Raw genomic sequence first — 14,754 nt, 5'->3', positions numbered from 1 at the left:
CCTCCTGTTTAAAAAAAAGAAAAACAATCCAGGCAAATATCTTAACATACATTTTTAATCCACTGACACGTGTGCATCTAACCACTTAAACCCTACAGTATATGCCTAGTGGACCAGGGTCCCTCAAGGCACTTGAGCTTGTAGATCAAATAGGTACAGTATATTAGGGTTCATGTAGTTAAGAGCTCAAACGATATACTCTAAGGCTCAAACCGACAAGTAGTCAAATTGCTTTTGATTGAATACTTTATTAGTCAAAAATGTAAAAGGATGACACACAAAACAGTCCTGGTACCTTGTTTCCATTATGCGCTACACTTGACAGCCAGAAGTGCAACCTGCTGTGGGATATGGGGTGCATTTTGTCTACTTTCATCTTCTCCAAACTGCACATTTACCCATTTAATCAGTGCTAAGTTCCAACAAAAGCATGCTCAGTCGTAGTAGGTTAGCGAGCTAACCATTTTCTTAAGCCTAATGTATACTTTGTGACTGCTGAAAATCAGTTATTTTTGCCGACTGTTACTGACAGACATTCTCTCCTACTGTGTGTCCTGATTTATATGAAAGAGGGGGCTCTAGAGCTGCCTACCCCTGGTTTACATCTAGAACACAGGACAGTGTGTATGAAACATCATACATGATGACTGATGCACCACACACTGACACACATTATTTGTTCCCAGTTGCCATGATGTATATGGCCTAGCTATAAGGTTCGAGGGGCTGAAAGGTTCCTGGTTCAGTAACCATTGCTGCTCTTTAACCCGTTTAGACCGGTGGTGACACAGGGTTAATTAAGACCTAGGGCCGATTCTACAAATGCCTTTTAAATCATTAGTTCTCAGACCTAAAATTATCCAACATTTTTCAAACGCTTTTTGAATATAGCCAACATCCTCTGTTTGTTTCATCACTTCCTTTGCCTGTATGTCTTCTCTCTCCTGATTGGATTAAATTGATATCCTGGCTAGTGTTTCAATAGGAACAGTGACTAAAGTTTACATTTCAATCTATGGGAAAGACATTGTAAAACGTTGACAGTTTATTTCTAAGTTAAAATACAAGACAATATATAGGATTATCTGACGAGATACCATTTGAGTGGGCAAAACCTTACATATACTAAATTGTTTATAGGGTCAATATAAGTAAAATTATATAGCCTTTCCATAGGAGTATCTTTTTATATTTTATATACCAATAGCATATCCCCTAGCCTGGCTCCAGCCCCTGAATCGCTAGCCACGCCCATTAAAAACATATGTTCAGGCGATTGGAGTGAAACAAAATGAAAATTCAGGCTGAGTGTCAGGCTATGGTCAGGCTACATATCCCCCTCACTGGGGAACAATTCAGGGAGGAAAAACGGGCGAGCACATTTCTGATGACGGCTATGGCTGTAACATTGAGAGATGGTAGTAGACACCATGAACACATTTGTGAAGAAAGCTAGTGGTAAGCATTTATTTTTCACATTTACCACAAATGTTGCTAACTTTCCCTAAACTAATTAGATCAACCCTCGGCTCCATCAAGCTGTTTTTTTGTTTTGTTTGACACACACCTTTGGAGTCTAAGGTTTTGAGTATGAACCCTCCTGGGTGATGCAAAAATAATGCATCAATAATGCAAAATTATGTTGTGTGGATTAGAGACATAAACAAATATGTAATTAAATTTGTTTGCTACATCTCTCTTCTCTCACACATGTGAACTAAATTGCAGGTGGTGAATTGATGATGCAACATTTAAATTAGTGTAAAATTGGTTTGCTGATATTTAGTACAGAAATTGATCATGTCAACTGAGTCTGTAGTCAACATGATACTGTGATATCAGGCTTGAGTGCAAGAGACCCTTGGCTTAAACAATACACTTTAGCTTGGTTATATTTCTTCATGTTGTGCACCTGACTCGCTCTCAGTAGAGCAATGCCCTTCAGTTCTGGGTTCGATGCCAAAGCCTTGCCAAACTAGCATGTTGGTACCATCAACAAAACTTTGCCATTAGATCCAGCCTATGTCATACCTTCTCTGGTGAACTAACTTGAGACACACAGTGGAATAAGAGACGAAGGTATAATGAACATTTGGATCCAGACAGTTCTGCAGATTGACCCTCATGTATTTGTCATTTTCCTTCCTCTTGCTATTTTCCATTTTGTCTTGCTCCATTTCCTCCTCAAACTGCTCGGCCCCAACCATTGCTGTGTAGCAGCTGCAATTGATAATACTTCATCATGTCTACTATGAACAGTACTTCCCCCGAGTGGAATAGTATGAGAGTGACGACACTGACTCCCATTGTAACAATGGAATGCGGAAGTGCTCATTCTATCTCAATGGGATAGTTCCAACGTTTGGAACTATATAGCCCATAGGCACCCGCTTTGCGGCGAGATCAAAGTGTGTCGCCACTCTTACTATTCCACTCTGTACTTCCCACGGTAATGAGTGTACAGTATGCTAGTCGCTGGGGTCAGATGGTGCAATCTTCGGAATGGGATTCATGGGCAGCTGTTCATCTGCTGTCTGTGTGTCATTATCATGTGACCACCTTCGGAAGGAATGGGGAAATGCAGGCAATAATATTTCACATTTTTTAACCATAATACAGTATGCACCAATGTTTCTACGAGTAGTGATTGATACATTTTTGGTTAAACATCATTCGACTGCAAGCTTACCTTTTACACAAGAAAATCCCCAGGCCAGTCCCCAAGGCAAATACAAGTATTCCTACAACACTCACACCTGGCGCGCTCGCGCACACACACACACACACACACACACACACACACACACACACACACACACATACACACACACACACACACACACACACACACACACACACACACACACACACACACACACACACACACACACACACACACACACACACACACACACACAGTAACAGTGTCAGATAAAAGCTCTCAGTTGGGTTTTTTTAACATGTTTGCTGTCCCTCTGAATGCTGCAGTTGGACAAGACTTCAGTGGGAGGCTCTGTATGCAAACATGGACACTGGTGGTGAGCGGTGGAAAAGGTGACAAGTTTTGAAATCAAACCCCTGTTGGGGGGTACGGGCAGGGCATGGCGTTGGCCTAATCATCTACACTGGCAAATGTATATCAGCCTATCAGAGTAAAGTTAACATTTTAGTGACATAGATAACTGCAATTCAATGGACAATCATTCTTGGGTAACTTTAGCCTGAGCAAATGAAGTGACACAATATAACTGTATACATCAAGAGTAACAACAATGCATGTTAATGTTCAGCAGAAGAGTGTAGTAGATCTTGGTGCAATAGACAGCCTAGGACCCTAGGTAATCCGTCAACCTCACCTGTGATTACAGGGGCTTTGCTTTGTGGATCTGAGATGCTATCAACAGAGGACTCTTTCTCTGCTGCTGATGTTGAAGTGTCGACACTGCTGGTAGTTCTACTCGTTGGATCTGCACTTTTGATCTCTCTTATTGTGGGCTCTACTTTTACAACATCAAAAGAAAGACAATGTTTCCACCCGTTCAAGCCAAAAGCCCAAAACCCTATTGTATTTGTGCTTTTTTTTCTGCCTTTGCCATTTAGTAAATTCCTGCGATGGTAAATGGTAGAGGACATGACATTTTCGGCAATCACGGGACGTTGTGTGCCATACATCAACGGTTAAATTTAGACATTTTATGACATTTTGTCAATTTTACACCAATTACATTTAAACATATCCTCCTCCTCTTAAATCCTAATAATCGCTACGAGATTTTTGGATTAAGCATTTAAAAAGAGCTTGTTGGTATCTTATTTTTAAGATACCAATGAAGTTCAAAAGGGCGAGTCTCAGGACATCAACCAAGTCAACAACCATTGGGCAAATCACAAAACAGCATTATGTCTAGACATAAATACCCTCAAAGTGTCATTCTAACTGACTACTAGCTGGCACTACAATTGGGCAAGGCAAGTCCGACTATAGTGTCAATTAAAATTGTTTGGCTACCATTATGTTTCATAACACTGTTGAACCACGTGTGAATTTTTCCATCAATCCATCATTTCCCAATAAATGCATGCAGGGCTTGGTGCAAATTTGACCATGAATCAATTAATGTTTTCCATAAATCACCAAATTAAGTTGAGATGTTTAATTAAGCTGAGAATCATCAACTCTTTGAAATTAAACAGTATTATGCTGACGAAAAAAGGACACGGCACGGGCACAGTTCTGTGCCATAAATGAATGTGCTTCTGTCTGAATGTCATAAAACCTGTTTGTTACAAACCGTCAAACATCTAGAAGAAACCTTGCAGAAAACAAATTCTACATTCTAAAAGGCTGTCACGTGTTAAAGGTTTTTAGACAAATAATTTAACTTGACTCCATTATAGTAATGAATATTTACATTTACCGTTTAAGTAGGCTACTATACGTGCTGTCCTCCATCTGTATGGACTCAAATGTTTTATGTTTATAATGTAACGAGGAAGGTCGAAGGACCGAAACGTTGCATATTGTGGACATTAAATAAAAAGTTCTTGAACCAGCGAGTGGCAGTGTGCGGGTCTCCCACCTTCTCCTAAAACAGTCTACCTTGAGTCCATATTATCATAACATAATGCAATGTGTTTTATCAGTGACCTATGGACTGAGTCAGTGGTGCATATCAGATATTAAGATAAGATTCTAGCGGGGGGCAGACTTGTAAGAAATCAGCAAGATTTGGCTTTTGGTGACTGAATTTTGGTCTTTTCAAAACCTCAGAGGACACCAGAGTGATACATACAGGACCTTATTGTAAAGTAGTCTAGCATATCTACCGAATAACCACATTCATGCAGTTTTCAATTCAATTCACCCTTCACTCACTTTATCGAAGTCAGCATGGCCCTCCTGAAATAAGTCCTGCCCTGTACAATATTAGTTTAGCAAGATGGTAGGGTGCTGTATTCATGGGACATACCCTGTGTCGAAGCTTGCAGTGTGGAAAGGGCTGTAGACGTGGATATTATTCTGTCTTTTTCTGCAGACTGTAAACGTGGATTCTGAGTCGTCTGGTAGGTGGGAGGGGCTGCCAGGGGAAAGAGAAGAAGAGGAGGCCAGGTTATAACATATAACACATTATAAAGAGACTGACATGTAGGCCTATTACCATGTCTTCTATATATGTGCTGTGTTCTAAACTACTTTTTACACTCCCTAGCCTGTCAAACGAAATAATTTGCTACAGGGTTTATGTCTTCCTGTTTACACAAAGGAAGGACTTGTGGGGGTTGATTATGGAGCAGCTGTATGTAGCTGACTGTGTTGCCAGCTAGATTAACAAAATGATTGAGTAAATTATCATTGAGGATCTGTGCACGTTAATTTACTGTATATTAGGTTGTTAGAGCGTTTGTTCAGCTCTCTCCAGCTTTAAATAGAAAATACATTTTCAAGTTGGGTTACCATGCTCTTCCTGCCTTCCTTCTGCTATGGTTCCTGGTTGTATGTGATGTTTGCTCCCACCACCACCCCAGCACCACCGGTGGGCTCTGTTATTTATGCTCCCCATGATGACTTTATTGCATATCTATCTCCCTGCTCTTAATGTTTTATGTCAGTGCTTAATCGTGCCGAGCAGGGAGAAAATCGAAGCCGAATGCCAAGTCAAATATCATGCACACTTGTATTCTTATTCTAGAATAAATATTGGTTAAATCTATTCGTGAGTTGTCTGACTGAACTGTTGCTGAAGCGATTTAGCTTTCACTTTATCCAGCAATACCGTTAGTTAATAGATAATAGTTAATTGTGATAATAATTTGCAAGTACGTACAGCTGCAACTCACTGTAAGTGGTGTTCACAAGGAATTCATGTGATGTTTCAGTTGACTCCTCTGCACACACAGAATCAAAACATAATGATGTTTATGAGTTCCTGCAGAGACGAAGAGTTCTTATAATTGCCAATTCTCTCTGACTATTGTTGGATATACAGTATAACGCTTTTGCTAACCCATGCAGGGCCTGGGTAATAAACCAAGAATGATTCCTGGCTATAAACTCCTGTCCAGTTATTATAAGAACCTGACCACTAATGTTACATGCTGTGTTAATTCAACACTGATTGTAGTAACAATGAGTGTATAGTAAGTAGTAACATTAACACAGAGGATTTTGCTGTGTAGGAAAGGCAGTATACTCACGCTCTTGGGTGGCTTTAGTAGAGGCCATTGTTGTGGAATACGTTTCAGAAGGACCTGATGGCACACAGGAATAAAGAATATAACAACCATAAAGATAATATTATTATGAATCATGTCCATCTACCCACACACACACACACACACACACACACTCATACGTACCGTACATAAGTGCCGGTAGTTTGGGGTCAGCTGAAATTAAATAATTATGAGAATATTAAAGTTCATTTCTTAACTACAGTATAATTTGGTACAGTAGCCACTAATAGGCTATACTGTAACATTAGTTACATTACATTACTAGCGTATGTTCCTCCTAGACAACTGTTTTATCGGCAAAACTATCAGTTTCCTAAATGAATACATATTATACAAGGATTCACTTTCTCCTTCACATCTCTACAGAAATGTTGCTTCAGGGCATTTACTGTAGAGTAGCCTACACACTATACACAGTATGTACAGTGTGTCACATCTCTCATTCTGGTGGTCAAAGCCTAAGGTTATTAAGTTATTAACCGCACACAGAAATGTGGGTCTTACGTATACAAATGAGATTGGAGCTGGTCCAGTCATATCGATCATTCATATTTTCACACTTGATGAGGTTGGAGGTGCCTGCCTTCCTTGTGTAACCGCCAATGCACTTGTATCTGTATCGGTTGTGTTCACAACAATATGATGCTCCCGGACTTTCAGTGTGTTCCTTTCTTGGAGGTTGTGAGCAGAGACACGTGCAGCTGTCTGCAAACAAAGGATACAGCATACAAAGATTATAACATGGATGTTGAGGTTTGAGATTATAATGTAAGGTGTTGAGGTGCAAGGTGGGTTGAGTCAAATCAAATAAATCCTTATTTGTGTTAAAAGCGGACAACATACACAAAATGTGTTTTCTCATCTGTAACCAAAGAACTGGCCCCCAGAGAATTAGAACAAGTGAGAGGGAATTACTTTATTATGTAATAGCATTAATAGTTAGTTGTACAAACGTATGTACATTCCCGTACATACACGTCTGCCCCATCGTGAACATGACATCACAGGAACAGCTTGATAAAATGTCTTCAAATTAGGCACAAATGTCCACTTGAACTCAAGGATGAACAGATTATATTTTGGTGGCCAAAGGTCAAGGTCACTGTGACCTCGCAAAGCATGTTTTTGAATATTAATCAAGAACTCTCTAATAATTACAGAATTTCACACAAATTTTGGTGATCAAAGGTCTATTGTCGAAACCAGTCTCTCTGTTGCTGTGTCCAAATTCCTGGAACGGGCACTACTTTGAAGTGTGCATTTGAAGGCTGATCACATGACAGAAGCACGCACAAGGCCTGTCCCATTTTAATAATAATAATAATAATAATAATTATTATTATTTCATAAGCTTAACATGTGGCTTATACTTTCCCTGAGTTTGAAGTCTGCATCTGCCTTCACATCTTTCAGGTTAGCCAACATCCCACAATACATTTTGTACCAGTCACTTCTGTGTAATGTACAGTATGAATATTTTAAATATTTCAAAGAACATCTCATCATCATCATCATCATCATCATCATTCTCTGGTGACGGCACTAAAATACATCATATCATCTAGGCCAGACAGCCAAAGGCTCTTTTCGCCTCTGTCCGTCTGTGTGTCCGTCTGTATGTGCAGTGGTGTACAGCTAATCTCTGGCACCACAAAACTGCATTCTCAAATTGGCCTCATGGTGGCAGTTATTTTTTTCATATTCCATTCCCATTGGCTTGGCTATGATTGACTTTAAAGTCTGCACTCTGCAGGGCAAGCCCTGGGGAACCAACTTGCCTGTCCAAGGTGAACAGTTTTCTAGTTCATATTTTTATGTGTTCGAAAAGGTCCCAATTGAAATGGACAATTATGTCACATCCAGTGCGATTATTATTTATTAGCACAGGTGCTCGAGAGCTTTCATTCAGTTCACAACCTGTCAAATATTTTAATGAATTATGTTCGTCACTGACCCAAAGTAATCAAGTCACCCAAATGTATGTTATTTCTGTTTGCTTTATTGTAAATGACAGACTAATCAAATAATTAGAAAGAAGAAAAAAAAAAGTGCAGCAGGGTAGGTCTACTCCACAACACTTTTGACTTTGTTTTTCTTCTCACTATTTGATCGGCACAAAACATTGTGTTTATTGTCATGATTTGTCACGAGCCTTCCTTGGCCACTGATCGTTCTGAAAGGGGGCGGGACATTTCGTATTACAAAAGATTTAACAAATGAATATCTGAGCACATATGTGCACACATGCACATATGCTGCATAGGCCTATATAAAGTGCATAATGTGCATTCACACTAACCTCCATTCGAATTCATTGTAGCTCCAAATAGAAGAATCACAGTTACACACCAAGACACTTGGCAAAGATCCGATAACTCTTTTCCAATTGTTGCCATGTATACTCCATTTAAACCGATCGAGGTTATAGTTTAATCCGTGGTGTGATATCGTCTCTTTATTTTCGCACTTTCGCTTTCACTGTAGCCTACTGCAGATAGGCTACTTTGGGGGAGGAGACATGATGTCTATTGTATTTTCCCCCTTTTTTCTTCCTATATGAATTCCTGTTCTGTTCTTTAACTACATAGAAGTGTCTATTTGTTTGTCTCTAAATGTTTTGATTAATTGAACAATGTGGACCCTGTTGTAAACAAGTGTAAGGCTTATTGGGTCGTCCACTCACAGTTAACAGTCTTTGTATTGAGTTTGTGCTTCAAATGTACTGTAATTCTGCAAACTGTTAATAAATATTTCAATCAATCAATCAATCAAAGCAAAATAATACATTTCAATACAATAATTTTCTCCATTAAAAAATACCATTATCCCAGAAACATTCAGGGCAATATAAGTATAAGTATAGCTACTGGGGAGGAGTAAAACAGTCTGTTAGATTTCCGCATACCTTTCTGATTTGAATGCACAAATATTCCCAAAGAGGATCTGGTGATTGATTGAACGCATACTTTATTTACTAAACAGTTTGCAGTACCGCAGGTGGTCCTGTCACGTGTTGTCTATTAAATTAATATAGTAAAATCAATGTTGAGTCTGAGAGTGTACAAATGGAACCAAATGGACCCGTTCTCAGAGTTACAGACCCATAAGGGTCCATTTGGTCATCCAACCGCCAGGTGGCGATAAAGTACAAAACATTTGCACACATTGTTGACTGTCGGTGTGACTGTGAGAGTGAAATGTGCTGGATGCTTCTTTCTTTGCAGCATTTGGAGGTTCATTAATTTAGTTCGTGTATTCCAGGATATTCCCAAACTAGTGAGTTGAAACTTACCCAATTTTGGCGTCTAATATATCTCGAAATTATCCTATTTCTTCATTCAAGTTCATTGTTATCTTTCCTCGTTGTCTATCTTGGTGAATAACATTAGCTAGGCTCCTAGCTAGCTAGCTAGCCATCCAGCAGCACTGTCCCTGGACATTAACCTGTCTTGCTTTTAAAACCTTTTCCTTTATTCGGTTCCCAAACTTTTTCACATCAAGGACCCCCAAATTTACACTAATTAGCCCGCGGACCCCCCATTTGAAAATGCATGCCAGGGACCCCCATAATAAGAAGTATTTACGGCTCTAGCAGTGATTCTCAACCATTTTCATTTCAAGGACCCCCAGTTTGACCTGCATTAGTCTACGAAACCCCATTTCATGCCATTTCTATCTCTGGGACCCCACATTTATTTTTTATTTTAGTTTTTTTTATTGTAAAATCAAAAGGGTCCATCTGGTTACAAACTATCATTTAGCTGGGGACGGTGGACCCCCTGGAACTCCCTCAAGGACCCCATGTCCCCGGACCCCACTTCTTACGAACGAATATAAAGTAGCGTGGAGATAAACTCACCTCCCTGTCAACCTAAATTACTGTAAGTGTTTTTAGTTGAGGATACTCAACCATTTATATAGGCTTCTCAAAGTGTGTCATCTTTTTGCTTGTAGTGAATTATGGTCTGTGTGATCATATGATACATGTGAGATTACCATAAGCACAGTCATTTTGACTCAATTTAGTTGAATAGCCCTGCTGTAGCAGTAGTTTGTGTTGTTGACTAGTATGAAATGGTCTGATTCGTCTGAATGAATTTGATTGAAATGGTTCCAATGGCATCTAAATGTGTAATATGCTTATCGATGTTGCGAGGATGTAAGGGGGTACTTGGAAAAATGTCTCCCCTCTTAGGGGTACCTAATTGGGCCAAAAAGAGTTTGAGAACTCTATATTAAATTAAAATGATGACGGTTGTTTGTGTGTCTGCAGCAAAGCTTGGACAAAAATGTCTCTGTATGATGACCAGCCAATGGCTGCCAGTGACACCAAGGTCGAGGGCTGGTCCAAAAACTTCAAACTGCTCCAGTCCCAGCTGAAAGTCAAAAAAGCAGCTCTGACTCAGGCTAAGGTGAGTTCTGTAATTGAAGAATTATTCAATTTAACGCTACAAGAGAGTGTAATCAAATGGACCTGTTGGTGTCATGTTGACTCGTTGGTTACATTTTTGAAAGTTCAAAATGATTTTTACGGTGAATGGATGCGTGGCATTGGAATAATGCCCCTGCGTATAATTCATAGATGCGTGCATGTGATTTGTGTGCAGACTCAGCGGATGAAGCAGTCCCATGTCCTGGCTCCTGTCATTGATCTGAAGAGAGGTGGTTCTGGTGATGATAGGCAGATCTCAGACACGCCCCTGCACATTGCCGTAGGACTCAAGGTGACTAAAACTATGACTATATATATATATGCTGACAATTTCTTCAACAAATTAAAATTCACGCGCGTGTGAAGTGAGGGGCGCTCTTATCATTACACATCATCATCATACATCATCTCATTAACAACTGAATTTATGTGATTGGTTAGCCGATTTGCTCGTCTACATATGGCGTAAATTTTCCCTTCATTGTCAATGGCATTTAATGTTTGTGTTGCCACAAATTTACGTCATATTTGGCGGACATTTGACCTAATTTCTCCTTTCATTGTCAATGGCAAGTATAAGCTGTAGTGTATATCGAAAACTAAAATGTTAGGCAGTGACTAGTGCCAACGCATAGTGTTGTGAGCTTGTAGATCTGCTATTTTCGGCATGCAGCTAAGTTTAAATCAAGCATTACGGCACCATTACGGCCTGCCACAATACATTTAGTCGGCTAAATTAACTGTAGATTTATTCGACTAAAATTATTGTGGTCAACTGGAACTAGACTAACACGAAAACATTCCAGTCGGATGACAAAAAAATGTGACAAAAAAACGAAACTACATTTATTTAAAAGGCTAAACTAAATTTGCTGTCAAAACCAACACTAGGGAGTGCTTGTTTTGGTTCCCTCATGGCTCACTCAGATCGTTTTCATGTCGGGACCCCCAAATTTACATTTATTAGCCCGCGGACCCCCCATTTGAAGAGATATGCCGGGGACCCCCATAAGAAAAGATTTTCATGGCTCTAGCAGTGATTCTCAACACGTTTAATTTCAAGGACCCCCCAGTTTGACATGCATTAGGCTACGGACCCCCATTTAATGGCATTTATATCTCTGGGACCCCAATACATTATTGTAAAACTCATAAGGGTCCATTTAAACATATGTTTATTGATTTTTCTTTACAACATAGTATTTTCAAAGCAATTATTCACACATATTTTTCCCCCCGCAACCCCATGGCAGCACAAATACTAAATCTTCGAAGAAACATCAGGAAATGTCCATAAATACAAAACAAATTAAAAGAAAATAATAATAATAACCATAAGGGTCCATTTGGTTCCTAACTATCATTTAGCTGGGGACCCCCCTGGAACTGCCTCAAAGACCCCTGGGGGTCCCCGGACCCCACTTTGGGAACCACTGTTCTTTTTTCTTTTTTTTTGGTCATTGTGTGCAAGCATAATAAACAGTTTTACATAATTCGTTCTCAATAGTGACCAAAGTTACATTTTTCTAAACTAAATGAGAAAACCCCCAAAAGACAGACATGTGGGCAGCTCTTAAGGAGAAAGGGGGAAGGAGACGCTTTCACATAATTAAACTAAAGTACACTTTATTTGAAAACGGATACAGGGTCCACAACATTCAGCAAGATACAGAAGTAGAAAGGGGAACCACTGTTCTAACACACTGGACGTGCACATTGACGTGTCTCCCTCCCTGCGCGCGCGCGTGTGTGTGTGCGTACTTTATCAGGACGTGGTGCCTGGTGGTGGGTTCTCGTCTGGGGACGCGCTGATCCCCCTGGCAGACGAGTACGACCCCATGTTCCCCAACGACTACGAGAAAGTGGTGAAGAGGCACAGAGAGGAGCGACAGAAGCAGAGGGAGCAGGAGCGACTGAAGGAGATAGAAGAGAGAGAAAAGTATGGGTTTTTAATATGTTTTAAGTCATACGGGGTATCCACCGGACAGAGTGGACACGATTGTTTAATCACTAAGCATTAAAACTGTTAAGATGCCACTTTTTCATCATTTGAGCCCCCATCATCCCTATTCTGGGGGGGGGGGGACGTTAGCCAAAAATAGCACATCTACAAGCTCACAGAGCATTACGCAATGGGCTTGTAGATCTGCTATTTCTGGCAAATCAATTTGTGTAAATGAAATGTGTGAAATAAGCATATTAAATTTGCTCAAATTGTGACTGATTTGCAGCTCAACAAAAGTTGAGTGTATGACGGGACAATTTCACAATAATTGTAAACCTGCAAATAGGCCACGATAAATGATAATGGCGATTATTGTCCCACCCCTAACGGCAGATGCTCAGCAGACAAAGTGCAACTGCTAACTGTTTTGACCGTGCGTGTGACGTGCGTGTATGTTGCAGGAAGAGAAAGGACCGCCACGAGAGCGGAGCAGCACCGAGTGGATTCTCTCGCTTCCCGGCGGCCGAAGGAGACTCAGATGACGAAGACGACTATGAGAAGGAGAGGAGGAAAAGAAGTGAGTGGGATCACCGCTTTCCTTTTCTGTGTCGCCTTGTGCCCCGTTTATTGTATAGCGTTGTCTGGAAATGTACTTAAGCCTAGAAATAATTAATAAATAATGAAAATGTTGGTTGAGAATGTCTATTTTTGTTACAGGTATGGGTGGCGCAGCCATTGCCCCTCCTTCATCGCTGGTGGAGAGTCGTGAGTTTATTTTACATGTGTACATAATACATAGACACAAGGGTGGCTCTGACACATTTCAACAGGAAGACGATGCACAAAAACAAAATAGAGCACCGAAGTCTGACGTCAATATCGGTAGAGAACGCCAAGTCAAATATCAAATCAAATATGAGGTACTGACTGTCATAAATGATACTAAGATATTAAGATGACCCCATGTTGTTCTCCATCGAGAGAAACTCCCATGAACCAGGGGATGAGCGAGTGACGTCAAGACTTTGGCGCTCCATAGCCAACACACAACTTGTTGGAAAAAGTTGTCAAGTGCAGGCATTTCAGCACCATAGGGAAAGAACAGTGACCGACAAACAAGCACTCACACAACACATTTACAGGAATTGGAGATACCAAAGCTTTAACTTATCAATACACATTGATAGCCAGCCCTGTAGCACCCATGGAATAGAAAGGCTGATATGCCCATCAGCCTTCCATATAATCCTCTTTTCGTACAGTACATGGTAAATAGAAGGAAGCTCTAAAACTATATTACTTGCTGTCGTAACAACATGATCCATATCAGACTTGTCTTCTTCATGTCTGATATGTACTGTACCACGAACATACGTAAGAATCAGAGTGGTAGAAATTACACATGGCAGCTGGAGAATAAAAAAAAATCACACCTGTGTGAAGTGAGTGGTGTGTGGGTCCCTCTACTGTACCCTCGACTGTACTGTACTGTCACTGTACTGTACTGGCACACCCGAAAGCATCATATATATATAGTATATACAGTTAATATGTGCGTGTGTGTGTGTATTACTGTAGGTTGCGCACATGGGGTGAAAAACAACCATGCTATTTTCGTGCACCCAGCCAGCCACCCAGCCAGCCACACACATAGCTCCGTAATGGAGTGGTTGCACCAAAAATATTTAAATCATGGAAGAGAAAACAAATGCTTCCAGCCCCAGGCCTTCTATACACATTTGTTAAAATGTCAGAGGTGGGAATTAGTTTGGTAATGGACCTGGTGAATTAGTTTGGTAATGGACCTGGTGAATTAGTTTGGTAATGGACCTGGTGAATTAGTTTGGTAATGGACCTGGTGAATTAGTTTGGTAATGGACCTGGTGAATTAGTTTGGTAATGGACCTGGTGAATTAGTTTGGTAATGGACCTGGTGAATTAGTTTGGTAATGGACCTGGTGAATTAGTTTGGTAATGGACCTGGTGAATTAGTTTGGTAATGGACCTGGTGAATTAGTTTGGTAATGGACCTGGTGAATTAGTTTGGTAATGGACCTGGTGAATTAGTTTGGTAATGGACCTGGTGAATTAGTTTGGTAATGGACCTGGTGAATTAGTTTGGTAATGGACCTGGTGAATTAGT

General features: G+C 40.3%; 2 protein-coding genes across 6 annotated transcripts in view; one reads left to right on the top strand and one right to left on the bottom strand.

Moving 5' to 3' along the window:
- Positions 1–152: 152 nt before the first annotated feature.
- On the bottom strand, positions 153–8,693 carry il15ra (interleukin 15 receptor subunit alpha). Of its 4 annotated transcripts, XM_080757562.1 has the most exons (9): positions 8,534–8,693; positions 6,739–6,939; positions 6,358–6,387; positions 6,196–6,249; positions 5,839–5,886; positions 4,971–5,078; positions 3,357–3,497; positions 2,690–2,756; positions 153–2,559 (listed from the first exon to the last, which is right to left on the bottom strand). In XM_080757562.1, the coding sequence occupies exons 1-9, from the start codon at positions 8,628–8,630 to the stop codon at positions 2,469–2,471; spliced, it is 837 nt and encodes a 278-aa protein (XP_080613688.1). In that variant the 5' UTR covers positions 8,631–8,693; the 3' UTR covers positions 153–2,468. The 4 variants fall into 4 exon arrangements, 3 of the variants coding, with proteins under 3 accessions (XP_080613688.1, XP_080613689.1, XP_080613690.1); XM_080757563.1 differs by lacking the exon at positions 5,839–5,886; XM_080757564.1 differs by lacking the exons at positions 4,971–5,078; positions 5,839–5,886 and having other exon boundaries at positions 3,357–3,500.
- A 715-nt stretch (positions 8,694–9,408) lies between these two features.
- rbm17 (RNA binding motif protein 17) overlaps positions 9,409–14,754 on the top strand; it is a 13,727-nt gene continuing 8,381 nt past the window's right edge. Inside the window, exons 1-6 of one of the 2 annotated variants that reach the window (XM_080757559.1) lie at positions 9,409–9,510; positions 10,508–10,646; positions 10,842–10,958; positions 12,436–12,605; positions 13,073–13,188; positions 13,329–13,376. In XM_080757559.1, coding sequence (XP_080613685.1) covers positions 10,524–10,646; positions 10,842–10,958; positions 12,436–12,605; positions 13,073–13,188; positions 13,329–13,376 — 574 coding nt within the window. In that variant the 5' untranslated portion in view covers positions 9,409–9,510; positions 10,508–10,523. Of the gene's footprint in view, positions 9,511–9,998; positions 10,116–10,507; positions 10,647–10,841; positions 10,959–12,435; positions 12,606–13,072; positions 13,189–13,328; positions 13,377–14,754 lie in introns of those variants that run through there. The other variant, XM_080757560.1, reaches the window with a different exon arrangement.

The sequence above is a fragment of the Protomyctophum bolini genome (assembly GCF_963924005.1).
Source record: "Protomyctophum bolini genome assembly, chromosome: 23".
Taxonomy (NCBI): Eukaryota; Metazoa; Chordata; class Actinopteri; order Myctophiformes; family Myctophidae; genus Protomyctophum; species Protomyctophum bolini.
This window is presented reverse-complemented; position numbering and strand designations above follow the sequence as displayed.

Bases quoted from the DNA above. Each gene is read 5' to 3' on its own strand.
- il15ra (XM_080757562.1), bottom strand. From the start codon at position 8,630: ATGGCAACAATTGGAAAAGAGTTATCGGATCTTTGCCAAGTGTCTTGG. The intron at 6,250-6,357 runs GTACGTATGAGT...GTGTGCCATCAG, and splicing joins ACTACCGGCACTTATGTACG to GTCCTTCTGAAACGTATTCC. The intron at 5,887-6,195 runs GTGAGTATACTG...CTGTGTGTGCAG, and splicing joins TACTAAAGCCACCCAAGAGC to AGGAGTCAACTGAAACATCA.